This window comes from Cavia porcellus, unplaced genomic scaffold, assembly GCF_034190915.1.
Source record: "Cavia porcellus strain 051 isolate PalLab524CR breed Dunkin Hartley unplaced genomic scaffold, mCavPor4.1 scaffold_19, whole genome shotgun sequence".
Taxonomy (NCBI): Eukaryota; Metazoa; Chordata; class Mammalia; order Rodentia; family Caviidae; genus Cavia; species Cavia porcellus.
This window is the reverse complement of record NW_026947502.1, coordinates 31,024,665-31,039,099: the sequence shown is the minus strand read 5'-3', so window position 1 is coordinate 31,039,099 and position 14,435 is coordinate 31,024,665. Positions and strand designations below refer to the sequence as shown.

General features: G+C 36.8%; 1 protein-coding gene across 20 annotated transcripts in view; it reads right to left on the bottom strand.

Annotated features, from left to right (window-relative positions):
* Positions 1–14,435, bottom strand: part of Nsd1 (nuclear receptor binding SET domain protein 1) — a 144,044-nt gene that overhangs the window by 95,499 nt on the left and 34,110 nt on the right. For all 20 annotated transcript variants that reach the window (XM_063230850.1, XM_063230857.1, XM_063230860.1 and 17 more), the window contains one exon: positions 6,007–6,142. In XM_063230850.1, the coding sequence (XP_063086920.1) occupies positions 6,007–6,142 (136 nt within the window). The remainder of the gene's footprint in view (positions 1–6,006; positions 6,143–14,435) is intronic.

Here is a 14,435-nt window from a genome sequence, read left to right as displayed (position 1 = left end):
AGTTTCATCTTTAAAACTTTTTCTGGACCCCATACTTCTTTAATTGTTGCAACCCTGTCTCTGTCTCAACCTCCTCAAAGCAGTCCAATATAACATGTCATAATCAAACCATCAAAAAGAGTACTAATGATTATTATCTCCTTATAATTAATGGACATTTTATCTGACCTCTAAACAATACTAACCCAAACTGGGTTTGGTTTGTTCTCTGGGTTTCCACTTCCATCTCTTAAGTCTCTTTCATACTTTTTCCATGTTCAATCTCTTCCATATACTATAGGTTAATTTCAAATGTTGGTAGCCACATTTTTTTCTCACTGTGTATTTTTGTTCCTGGTTATCTCATCAAAGCTTTGCCATGTCTCCCACAAATAGGAAGAAGTTGGTAGCACTTAAGTTACAGATATACCAGTGTTCTCTCAATAAATGGTAACTAATCATTCAGTGATACAGGTAAAAATTTAGAAGCTTTTCTGAAATGCAGAAAATTGACAGCTATGTGTGATTTGGTCCATATCTACTTCATACTGTGCTAACCTCTTTAAATCTGAACTACAGATTTTTTAAGACCAGACCACATAGTAGATTGTTATAGGAGCTATCTTCTCCTTATTTGACCTAATTAATTCTAATAATTCTAATGCATGCTGTAAAGTCTCAGATCAAAGTATTTCTATTGATGAATTATTTAATTTTAAGCTTTATTATACACTGTATACTTAACAAGAAAATATCAATAAAATAAAATATTTAATTTTAAATATGTGCTGAGTGTTTGGGATTACAGGCGTGTGCCATCACATCTGACACCAACATCAACATTTTCAATATCAAACTATTTACCAACTTACATGATCTAAAGTAACAACAGAAATAAATTGCTCACAGGAGGATAAAGCAGGAAGATTGCTTCAAGTTCGAGACCAGTCTGGGCTAAAAAGTTGAGTTTACAGCTACCCTGAACTCCATAGTAAGACTATGCCTCAAAAAGGTTCCTAATTCCTCTGTGAAATACAACAAAAATACAAATAAAACTACCACAGAAATAATCTTTGCTTCTAATATCACACCTAATGCAGTTTTTTTTTTTGCTTTGTTTTTGTCTTTTTGAGACAGAGTCTCCCTGTGTGGTTCGGGCTGGCCTTGGAGTCACTTTGTAGCCCAGGTTGGACTCAAACTTCCAACAATCCTACTGCCTTTGAGTGCTGGGATTACAGGAGTGCCACCACCCTGCCCAGCTTATCTAAAGCAGTTTTCACATATGAGGACAGTATATTCCTCATACAAGTATCACATTGATAGCACACATATTTTGTTTTCCTGTTTTCTTTGCTAGGACATACTTGCCATCTTGCTGTTCTTCCTGTTTTCTTAGGAGGTTTTTATGATATTTCACCTGTCTGTTTAACAGTCTGCTCCAGAATTCTTTGTGGATTTCTTTGGGCTGATATATACTGTTCTCCCTCTGTCATAACTGATCATTTATCAATTCTAGTCTTAGAATCTCTAGGAAAATTTTTTCTGTGATATTCTGTGCTTATTTTCTTTGTAAACTATGAAACTATGCCTGACAGGCTTGGAATGAGTAAAACATAACTACTGGCCAATCTTTGTGTTTCACATGACATCATACTTGCTACATACCTCATCTTCTACTTTGCCTTTCCTTTTGTTGTAAAACATAGCTATTTATGCTTCACCTGTGTTGAGGATTTATTATCAATCTTATCATGGTATAATGTTAACAGTATCAATACTTTGTTTTTCTTCACTACAGGAGGTGAATGTTATGTCATTTTTCAATGTTATATCTTTCTGAAATTCAAATATTGTACTATATATTTCTCTTCTGTGAATGTGCAACATTTTTGGGGGTATCTACCACTTTGCTCCTATTAATAGTTCCTGAATTGGTCAACTGGTATTCTTTTAGCAAACATTAACACCAATGGGTAGTGAACTAACTGTTGAATGTCACATATATTCTTTTTTTTTTCTTTTTTGTGGGTACCAGGAATCAAATGCAGGGCCTTGCACTTGCCAGGAAGGCACTGCACCACTGAGCTGTAAACTTGGCCCCTATAGATCAAGAAGTCTATTCATATAACATCATACAATTTATTTCTGCATACCTGGTGGCTAAGTTCTAGAATCAATTTCTAAATTCAAGATGTAAATGTCTTTACATTTACCAAGACGTACATTTTTACACCATATTTGGAAGATTTCTTTGATATATATTGCCAAAAGCTGCAACCACTAATGTATTCAGACAGTATAAAATGCTTCACAGTTCAAAACAAAGCTTTCAACAAATGAGTAAACAGCAATCAAAAGGTTGGATTTCTTTCTTTCTTTCTTGACGGACCTTTTTCTCATCAAAACATAGGCAATTTTGAAAGAAACCAAATCTCAAGTATCATTATTGTTCCACAAATCTCAAAATCACATCTGTCACTTTTCCATAAATCATTTACATTCTGACAATTAGGATGACAAAGTCCTTCTATGAAGGTTTTTTGTCTAGATAGGAGTCACAATGAATGTGTTTTTGAGTATTACTATTGGTGTATATAGAATGTTTTTCTTGTATTATTAGTGTATTTCAAAACATCTTGTAGCATATTGCCAGTGCCAACCAATTCCTTAACACTTGAATCACAGTACTGGCATTCCAAGCAATAGGTTTCATCCCTGTCAAGAACCTAATAAGAAACTTGGTGGCACACTCCTGTTATCCCAGCACTCGAGAGGCCAAGGCAGGAGGACCACTGCAAGTTCAAGAAAAGCCTGGGCTACAAAGTGAATCAAAGGCCAGCCTAAACTACATAGCAAGACCTTGTCTCAAAAAGACGCCTCACCCCTCTAAAAAAACTAATAATATTTTACAGCCTAAAGTTGAGTCGTTCAAATATATATGACCATTTTGCAGCAATTTAACTAGTCAAATATTTATTTATATCTGTTTTCTTCCTCATCTGAATCAGAGGGTCTTCATTCTGTGCTTCTCTATCTGTCATATCTTGTTCCAGCTCATTGTCATGCCACAACTTTGGCTTGCTTTCCACCTCTTCCCGAAGTAGCAAAAGTAGATTTTCACATGACATCATACTGAATTGGGCTAATTCTACAAGAAAAAATCAGAGCCAGACATGGTAGTGCATGCTTATAATCCCAGGACTCAGGAGGCTGAGGCAGGTCTCTGTGAGTATGAGGCTAGCCTGAACCAGGTAGTGAGACACACACATAGCTACATGTTGGCATATAGGACCAGGCCACCACAAAGGTGATGAAGAGCACCAGAACCCCAGCTCATGTGCTGACAGCAATCCCACAGCATCCAAGTTGCCATGTTCCACCAGCGACAGCCGAGCCTGGCAGCACTAGGCTGACAGTGGTGCAGGTGCTCACAGCACTGTTTTGCTGGAGGTCTACTGCCACTGACCACTTGAGGCAGATCTCTTTTGGATGAAGGTCCACTGTTCTCATGCCTGATCTACTTCCCATTGCACATTAAAATTCTGACCAGGCATGGTGGCACATGCCTGTAATCCCACTACTCAAGACGCTGAGGCAAATGGATCACTGCAAGTTCAAGGCCAGCCTGGGTTACAAAGTAAGTACAAGACCAACCTGAACTGCATAGTGAAACCCTGTCTCAAAAAGACAAAAAAAAAAAAAAAAAATTATTTTTCTTTTGGACAGAATCCTCACTTAAATAGTTACTATATGACTTACTAACTGATGCCTTGTCACTTTTACTGGACTCTAATTTCCCATGGAGGCAAAAGGTATTGATATTTTGCCCTTATCTGATCCCAGCACCTACCACAGCATACAACCTACATGATGCACACAGTATTTAACAAATACCATGAACCCAACTAGTATATGGACAAAACATTACAATGAGTAAGGAGTTTCATAGGGATAAAGAGGTTAGAGAATTTAAAAAGATTTTCTACCCAGGCGTGGTGGTGCAGTCCTATAATCCCAGCACTTGGAAGGCTGAGGCAGGCAGACAGTGACAAATGCAAGACCAGCCCAGGCTACAAAATGAGCCCAAGGCCAGCCTGAAATTCATAGCCAGACCTTGTCTCAAAAAAGACAAAAAACTTTCCATACATATCACAAAGGATAAATAATCAGATCTCTTCTTCCCATTTTTATTAGTATATACTTACACTACATAATGAAAACATTTATCCTGAGAGTAAGTACATATACAAGCTGCATCTTGATTACCTCCCTTCCCTTTCTCTTCCCCTACCTCCCATCTCAACTTATCCCCAGATCCCCTTTCTATCTCCCCCTCTCACTAGATTCCCTTCTCATCGACAGAAAGTTTCTCTTTTTCCTATCATTTATTTTTCTCCTAAATTATTTTTACCACATAAAATGTACTAATAAACTTAATCAAAATTTTTTAAAAAATAAAAAATTGGGCCAGGGATATAGCTCAGTAGCACAGCACCTGCTTGGCAAGCACAAGGTCATGAATTTGATCCCCTATACGGAAACACAAATAAATAAATAAAAACAAAGAAAAAAATTATTTATGCTTCAGGTTTCTCTCACAAGAGAAACCACATGATATTTAACCTTTGACGTCTGATTTAATACACCTACCATTATGATCTCAAGGTGCAAACATTTTCATAAAAATTTAAATTTAGGGGGCTGGGGATTTAGCTCAGCGGCATAAGCACCTGCCTTGCAAGCAGGCAGTCATGAGTTCGATCCCCGGTACCAATAAAAAGGAAAAAGTCAAAAAAAAAAATTTTTTTTTAAATTTACCCTTCTTTATCGCTGAATGGTTTTACCAACTACTTTCAAGATTTAGCTTTTATGAGGCTGAGGATTTAGCTCAGCAGCATAAGCACCTGTCTGGCAAGTCCAAGGTTGAGTTCAATGCCCAGTAGCCCAAAAAAAAAAAAAAAATTTAGCTTTTGTAAGTTGTGCTGTTGTTATAAACCTAGGTATGCATGTATCACTGTAATTAGGATCTGTAACTCTTTCAGGAAGACAGAGGAGGCCAAATGGAATCTCTATCCTTAGTTTTCTAAGGGCTCTCCATACCGATTTCCACAGTGGTTGTGCTAGTTTACATTCCCACCGACAAAGCAGGAGGGCTTTTTTCCCTCACAACCTCACCAGTACCCTGTTTTGTGAATCCTTCATGATTGTTCTTTCTGAAGTAAGACAGAACCTTAAAGAGCTTTTCAGTTTGTCTTTTGGTTTTCTGATGTAGCCCAAGCTGGCCTCAAATTCCTGGTAATCTTCCTGCCTCATTTTCCCAAGTGCCAGAATTACAGATATCTGCCATCGTACCTGGCTCTTAACACATCTGAATTCTTTTTGCATCCCCATTACCCTTCCCTCTCTCATACTTCTCTTGTTTGAGCTTTTAAATTACCAAAAATAATACAAATCTGAAAACTAATATAAATCCAAAAATACAACGAAAAGTGATTCCAGTCAATATAAAAGTCATGGAAGGCCAGGTATAGTGAGGAATGCCTGTAATCTCAGTACTCAGGAAACTGAAGCAGGAGGATCACCTCAAACTGGAGGCTAGCCTGGGCTACACAGAGAATTCAAGGCCACCTTAGACTACACAGCAAGACTATATCCCAAAAAAAGTAGTCTAACACCTTCCTGGTGTTTATAGATAGAATCACTGAAAACTCTCCATCCATCCCCCCAACTCCGGTTTTGTTTGTTTGTAGCAGGGTCTCACCATGTAGCCTAGGCTGGCCTTGAACTCCCTGACATCTTCCTGCCTCAGCCTGCCTAGTGTTGAGATTATAGGGATGCATCGCCATGCCTCACAGAAAATTCTTAAATCATGGAATAAAACAAATTTTTAAGAGAGACTCTTAACCATTCAAAGGAATAAATGGATTACTAGTCAAGATAACAAAAACTAAATTATATTAAAAGGCAAATGCAAGTTTATAATGCCATACTGCATGTCAGCATTGTATAATCAACTATAAATATTACCTTTCATTTTTGAATGCGTGTTAATCAATGGATCAGAGCAAATCCTGCAGGGCCACCATGGGCGTCTCTTGAATTTTGCCCAAATGAGATCTCCAACTTCGTATTTCAGTGGCGCAGACTTTTTCTTGGGTTGACACTTTAGATAGACAAAAAAAGAGGTTGTCAATAAAAATCAAAACCTTTTGAATCAGTATTATCATCTCCCCACTATCTTTCTGAAAAAGCAATGTATGAAATATTCAAGATGAGGGGGCAGCGATATAGCTTAGTGGCACAAGTGCCTCTCTGGCAAGCACAAGGCCCTGAGTTCCATAGCCATTACCACATACCTACACTCACACATGTATCTTCTGCCTTAAGAGGAAGGCACAGCAAAATAAGCCAGACTCACAAAGACAGACAAGTATCACCTTCTCCCTGCTAAGTGACATCTTAAAAACACAGTAACTCAATGTACAAGATGGACTATTTTAGGGAAAAGGAAGATAGACAGGGAGAAACAGGAGTATAAAGGATGGTAAGACAAAAATTAAAGCAAGATATATGGACATATGAAAATGTCACAATGAAACCCATTTATTCACACAACATGTATTCATAATTATAATTTTAAAAAATAAAGTTAACAGTTAAACCACACACACATTAAAAAAGGAAGACTGTTTAATAGGCACAGGTCTTAGGCTATCAAGTTTACCATAGTTGCAACTATGCTGAGCTATCTCTAGATCACCAAAAGAAATATATCTAGGAAACATGGACTAAGAGTAACCCTTCCCATCTATTCAAAACATTTTCTGAAAGACCTGTATCTTGCAAAGAGCTTGTCCAGCCTTGGTGGCGCACGCCTATCATCTCCACATTCCAGAGGTGGAAGTAAAGGACTGTTTTAAGTTCAAGGCCCAGTCTATGCTACACAATGAATTCAAAGTCAGCCTGGACTACATAGTGAAACCTTGTCTCAAAAAAAAAAATAAAAGTGTGATGAGTTCCTTTCATTAGACTTAATCTTCCCTGTTGGCACTTATGTTCAAAAAAAGGTATGCTGAAGTTGGACATGGTAATATATACCTATAACCCCCGCACTGGGAAGGTAGACACATGAGGCATCATCACTGCAAGTTTGTGTCCAGTGTGGGGCCAGGGGTTTAGCTCAGCAGCATAAAGCATTTGCCTGGCAAGTACAAGGTCATGAATTTGATCCCCAGTAATCTCCCCCGCAAAAAAGTTTGTGTCCAGCGCAGACTACAGAATAAATTCAAGTCCAGCTTGAATTACACAGTAAGAACCCCCCGCCCTTTTTTTTTTAACCTCAACTTGTGAGAATGGAGTAAGACCCCATTTCAAAAATAAAATTTAAGGGCTGGGGATTTAGCTCAGCGGCATAAGCGCCTGCCTTGCAAGCAGGCAGTCGTGAGTTCGATCCCCGGTACTGAAAAAGACAAAAAAATAAAAAATAAAATAAAATAAAATAAAATAAAATTTAAAAGGCCGGAGATTTAGCTCAGCAGCATAACACCTGCCTGACATGTGTGAGGCCATGAGTTCGATCCTCGGTAAATAAAATAAAAAATTTTATAAAATAAAAAATAAAATAAAATAAAAAATTTTAATTTTAAAAGTATGTTCAATGAATTCACTGAAACAACACAAATGAATGATGATTACTACCTTAAAAGATATCAAAGGATTTGGCTAAATTCAATGACATATAAATTACTATTCAAAAATCAACACTGTTTTCTGACACAAATTTTTTTTTTTTTTTTTTTTTTTGTATTTTTCTTTTTTATCAGTACCGGGGATCGAACTCACGACTGTCTGCTTGCAAGGCAGGCCCTTATGCTGCTGAGCTAAATTCCCAGCCCCAATCTTTTTTTTTTTTTTTTTTCGTCTTTTTTTGAGATGGGGTCTCACTATGCAGTTCAGGCTGGCCTTGAGCTCACTTCATAGCCCAGGCTGGTCTCGAACCTTGCAGCGATCCTCCCACCTCAGCCTCGCGAGTGCTGGGATTACAGGTGTGAGCCACCACGCCCAGCTCACAAATTAAATCTTCAAGAGTGTCACAGCAAGCTAAATTTAAGCTGAATCTCATTAAAAAGTACTGTGACTACAGCTAGCCATAATGGCACAGGCCTAAATGGACTGAAACTGAGCCCCAGCTACAGGAAGTTAACAACCTAATGAGACACTGTCTCACAATAAAAAACAGGTTACATGGAGATGCAGCTCAGTGCAAAGGCACCAGGTTGAACAGGTTGGATGTGGAACACAATCGGACAGGAGAAAAACAACCAAAAAATTTCAACTGTTACATACAAGACAAGCATGTTTTTAAAAATTCTAAATTTTTTTTTTCTCTCCAAACCGAAGTGGGATTTGGTTTTTTTTTTTGTTTTTTTTTGAGACAGGGTCTCACTATGTAGTTCATGCTGCCCTAGATTGACTTCAAATCTGAAGTGATCCCCCTGCCTCAGCCTCCCAAGTGCTAGGATTACAGGTATGCATTACCACACACAACTCTAAACTGACTTTAAATACCATAACCAAGATTTAGTTGACATTTGCTACACAGCAAGTCATTTCTCCTTAAATTCTCCTAAGATATATTATGACTCCTATTTTACGATATGCCTAATAATCATGTAGTTACTACCAAGTAGTAGAGCCAGGATTCAGACTTGGGCAGTGTTAACTTCAGAGTGTAAACTATTAAACACATCCCTATCATCAAATAATAAAACATCACAGTTTTCTATTATATGCTTTATAAAAATTTAGTCCTGGAAACTTTAGCTAGAGCAATTAGACAAGAGAAAAAAATAAAAGGAATAAAAATAGAAAAGGAAGAAGTTAAACGATCGTTATTTGCAGATTCTACCTAGAAGACCCCAAAAACTTCACCAAAAGACTTCTAGATTTAATTAGCAAAGTTAGTAGTAGCTGGTTACAAATTCAACACTCAAAATTAAATAGCCTTCTTGAACACGAATAATAAATTCAGAGAGAAATCAGGGAAACACTACCTTTTACAATAGCTCCAAAAAAAAAGAAATGCCTAGGAATCAATCTAACAAAAGATGTAAAAGTCCTCTACATTGAAAACTGTAGTACTCTGAAAAAGGAGATTGAAAGGATATTAGAAAACAGATATCCCATGATCTTGAGAACCAATATAGTGAAAATGGCCATACTTCCAAAACTGTTACACAGATTCAATGCAATGCCAATCAAATTTCCAACAACATATCTTACAGAACTAGAGATAACAATTCTAACATTCATCTGGAATCAGGAGAAACCTGGAATAGCAAAGGTGATCCTGGGCAACAAAGACAAGACAGTGGGCATAACAATCCCCATCTTAGAATTATACTATAAAGCTACTATGATAAAAAGTATGGTACTGGAAAAAAAAAAAAAAAAGACCCAAAGATCAATGAAATGAATAGATTAGAAGATGCAGAAACAACTGTGGACACACTAAGCTACCTTATCTTTGACAAAGGTGCCAAACACATTCACTGGAAGATAGTCTCTTTAATAAATGGTGTTGGAGGAGCTGGGGACTTAGCTCAGCGGCATAAACACCTGCCTTGCAAGCAGGCAGTCGTGAGTTCAATCCCCGGTACCGATAAAAAGAGAAAAAGAAAAAAATAAAATCTGTAAAAAATAAATAAATAAATGGTGTTGGAAAAAGTGGCTTTCTACTTGAACATTAAAACTGGATCCATATCTTTCACCATGTTCTAAGTTAAAATCATAAATAATAAGATTAAAGATCTTATTATTAAAACAGAAACATTGGGGGCTGGGGATTTAGCTCCTGCCTTGCAAGTATGTGGTTGTGAGTTCGATCCCTGGTACCGATAAAAAAGAAAAAGACAAAAAAATAAAAAATAAAACAGAAACATTAAATCTGCTGGAAGATAAGAGTAGGTAAAACTCTTGAAGACATTGGTATAAGCAAAGATTTTATGAATAAAATCCAGAGTGCAAAGGACTTATCACAAAGAATCAACAAATGGGATCTCATCCTACTGAAAAGCTTTTGCACAGCAAGAGAAACCACCAACAGGGTGAAAAGACAACTCACAATGTGGGAGAAAATGTTTGCCAGCTGTCCCTCAGGTAAAGGATTACTATTGAGAATGTATAAAGGACTCAAAAAAAAAAAAAATCAGTTCTTTCAGATTTAAAGATCCAATTCAAAAATGGACAGCTGAGTTGAACCCACACTCCTCAGATGAAGTACAAACAGCAAATAAATACATGAAAAAATATTTTGACAGCACTGGCCTTTGGAGAGATACAAATTAAAACAACACTGAGATTCCACCTCACCCAAGAAAGAGTGGCTAATATTAAGCATCAACCAATTAACAAATACCAGAGGGGCTGTGGAGAAAAAGGAACTCTTCTCCATTGTTGGTGGGAATGCAAACTGGTGCTACCACTAAGGAAATCAGTGTGGAGATTCCTCAAGAAACTAGGATTGGAGATCCCATTCAACCCAGCTATTCCCCTTCTGGATAGCTTCCTAAAAGAATCAAAAACATCATACTATAGCAAAAATATGTTTATAGCAGCACAGTTTATAATACCCAGATCTTGTAAACAACCTAAATGCCCATCGACTGAGGAATGGATAAGAAAGGTATGGTGTTTATATACAGTGGAATACTACTCAACCACAAAGAATGATAAATGGCATTTTTATAGGTAAATGGATGTGCCTTGAGAACATACTTATTAGTGAATATGTCCCACATGTATAAACATCATATTGTTCATTAGTGTGACAAACTGTAAGAAAAAACATGTATTTTGTCCTAGAGAAAAAGACTTCAGTCAAGGCAATGACTCAGGCCACATTTGCTTACTTTAACTGACCCACTGTAAGCCATTCTGAATTTAATTTTAGATGTCTTGAGAAACTTTTGATGTGCTATAAGGTTTAGATTTTTTGCATGTGGATGTCCAGTTGTTCTTAGGTATTTATTGAAGATATAATTCTTCCTCTATTTAACTGCTTTTGCTTCTTTCCCAGAAATCAACCATCTGTTGTGTGGGTATCTATTTTGGGACTTACATATTGGTACTTTGGTGGTTTGTCTATCTTGATATCAATGCCATTTTGTCATGATTGGTGTAACTTGGTGATAAATCATGGAACTGGGGAGGGTTAGAGCTCTAATTTTGCTTCTTTACCGAAGTTGTTTAGACTGTTTTGGGTCTTCTGTATTTTTACAGAAATGTAAGAATCAAAATGTTAATCTTTATGAAAAATTATGTTGGCATTTTGATAAAGGATTGTGTATTCTGATCTTTATTATTTTCTTCTATTCTTTTTTGTTTTATTCTTTTAATTTCTTAAGGAAAGATATGAGGATTATTTCATAACTTTCTTTTCTAATAAATATACTTGATATTAAAAAATAAATAAACTGGAAAAAATGAAATAAAAATTTAGGGGCCAAGGATATAGCTCAGAAGCATAAATGCATGCCTGGCAAATGCAAGCTCCTAAGTTCAATTCCAATACCAAAAAAAAAAAATGTATGTAGAATCAATCCAGGACTTGGTATTAGATCTGTCTTCTCATAGAACTACTACAAAAAGAATTCAATGTATTATTAATAGAAGCATAAAATATGTGATTAATAGGAAAAAATACAAGTGGTTTCACATTGAGAATAGTAATGTATCTTTCCTTCTGACTCTATCACAATACCTTACAGTTAATTCAGCTTCAGTTTGGTAAATCCTAAAAACCAGGAAAATTTTCTTTACTATAAGCCATAAAATGACAATGAATAATTCCACTTCTGATATTTTAATTCAAAGGAAACAATTCGAAGTAAAATAGTAAAAAGTTATACATAAAGCAGGTTTTGCTTTGCAATAATGAGAGATTGAACCCAAGGCCTCACACGTGCTATGAAAGTACTCCTCTACATCCCCAGCCATCCGTCTTTTTTTTTGTATTTTTGACAGTGTCTTGCTAAACCTACAACTTGTGATCCTCTTGCCTCAATCTCCTTAGTGACTGGCACTACAGATTTCTACCACCATACCTGGCTAACACTGGGAAGAAACTGTTTAAAAGAAAAGACAAATTTTCCCAGTGGGGAAACAAAAACGGGAAAAGAAAAAATATATGTGAACACAAAATAGTTAAGACGTTATACAGTTAGTTTTTCTTAGTTCACTGAAAAAAAATATTTGTGCTAGTATTGTTTGGACAAGGTACCATGCCTGTATGTTGTACTTTGAATAACTACTGAGGACAACAATACACAATGTATTAATTATTGTAACTGTCCTACTAACCTGCTTTGAAGCTATTTTTATCTTTTATCTCTTTAAAATTAAAAAAAAAAAAAAAAAAAAAAAAACCATACCTGGCTAAAGCAGTAATTTATGACAACAAAAATTAAACATCCAGGGGCTGGGGATTTAGCTCAGCGGCATAAGCGCCTGCCTTGCAAGCAGGCAGTCGTGAGTTCGATCCCCAGTACCGATAAAAAGGAAAAATACAAAAAAAAAAAAAAAAAAAAAATTAAACATCCAAAAGCTGGCATGTGTTAACATGCCTAGAATCCCAGCACTCGGGAGGCTGAATGAGACAGGAGGATCGGATCTTTACAAGTTTGAGACCAGCCTGGGCAACAAAGTAAGCACAAGGCCAGCCTGAACTGCATAGGAAGACCCTGCCTCAAAAAGACAAGAAAAAAGAGAAAGAGAAAGAAATTCAACATCCAGCAGGCATGATACATTACACATGCCTATAATCCTAGTACTTTGGAAGGTTGAAACAAGAAACTGCAAATCCAAGCCCAGCCTTGACAGTGTAGCACAAGAAAAAAATTTTTTCAGGCAGCATATTGTCATGTAGCTCAGACTCACCCTTTTAACTCACTATGAAACCCAGACTAGCTTTCATCTGTGATCCTCCTGCCTCAGCCTACTGAGTGCTGATAGTGTGCATCTCTGTGCCAGTTAGTGTAGCAACTTTACATCTATCTTAAAAATTAAAAATAAAAAAGGGCTAGAGATGTAGCTTATTGTGAAAGCTCTGGATTCAATCCCAAGTACCAAGGAAAAGAATAAAATTAAAAAACAAAGGCTAGACAGATACCTCAATATGAAGGTTCAATCCTAGTACAGATGGGAGTAGAGGGAGGGAGCATTAGCTGGGCATGGTGGAAGACGCCTATAGTCCCAGCACTTTAGCGGGGTAAGGCAAAGGATGTTTTTGAGACTGACTGGGCAACTTAGCAATTCAGCAAAACCCTGTCTCAAAATAAAATGTAAAGGTCCTAGGTTCATTCCTCAGAACTGGGAAGTACAGAAGGTTTTAGAAACTGCTGGAATTTCACATTAAATAAAAACTCCAATTTCACAACCCACTGAAATCACCAAAAAGGCACATGCATGCATAAATACACACACACACACACACACACACACACACACACGAATATATGATACTCAAGTACTAGGTAGCAAAGGATCCATGCTAAAGCTACAAATTTTGAGTCCTCAGGGCCAAAATAAAACATTAAGAAAACAGATACAGACAAAGACATCGAAGGACTAAATCCTGGGAAATAAAAATAGATAAGGATCCTTTTTAAACTGCTAGAATCACTTTACCAAAATCCTAACTTTTGTTCATATTCTCTATATAGCTCAGAAAGAGAAAGTTCTTTGAAGTAACTTACCACTATGTCTTAACCACGCTGGAATGCTGCCTACTCTTGAGGAGCAATATGTCAATACTTCTTAATAGTTAGAATTTATTTTTAGCTATTCATTTGTTTGAGATGGCACTTCACTGTATTGCTCAGACTGAGATCATTTACTCAAATATTTACTAAGTTTGGATATTGATAAAGAATGATTATTCCTGAGGTGAAAAGTATGAAGGATTCATTCTCGCTTTGCTACATTAAGCATTTATTATTTAATCATTTTATAAACATATTGAAAAGCATATACATAACTAAATACAGAGATGGAACAACTATGTCCTCAGGGAGCTCACGCAGCCTGGGCAACTTCCTAAGACCTGTCTCCAAAATAAAAAGGGCTCATATCCAGCAGGCAGCACACATTTTATTATCCATGACTACAGACAATGAAATTAATTCAGTGATCCTGTTAGGGGTCTAGTGCCCTTTAACAAAAAGCCTATTAGGCCAGGAATAGTGGAATAGTCCTGTAATCCCGGCTCTTCAGGAGGATGAGGCAGGAGGGTGAAACATTTGTTGGCAGGCTGGGCAACTCTGCAAGACTTTGTTTCAAAATAAAAGGGCCTAGAACGTACGTACTTCAGCAGTAAGCACTTGTCTAGCATGTGTAGCATCCAAGGTTCAATTATCAGTGCCAGAAGAAAAAAAAAAAAAACACAATTAGAGACCAAC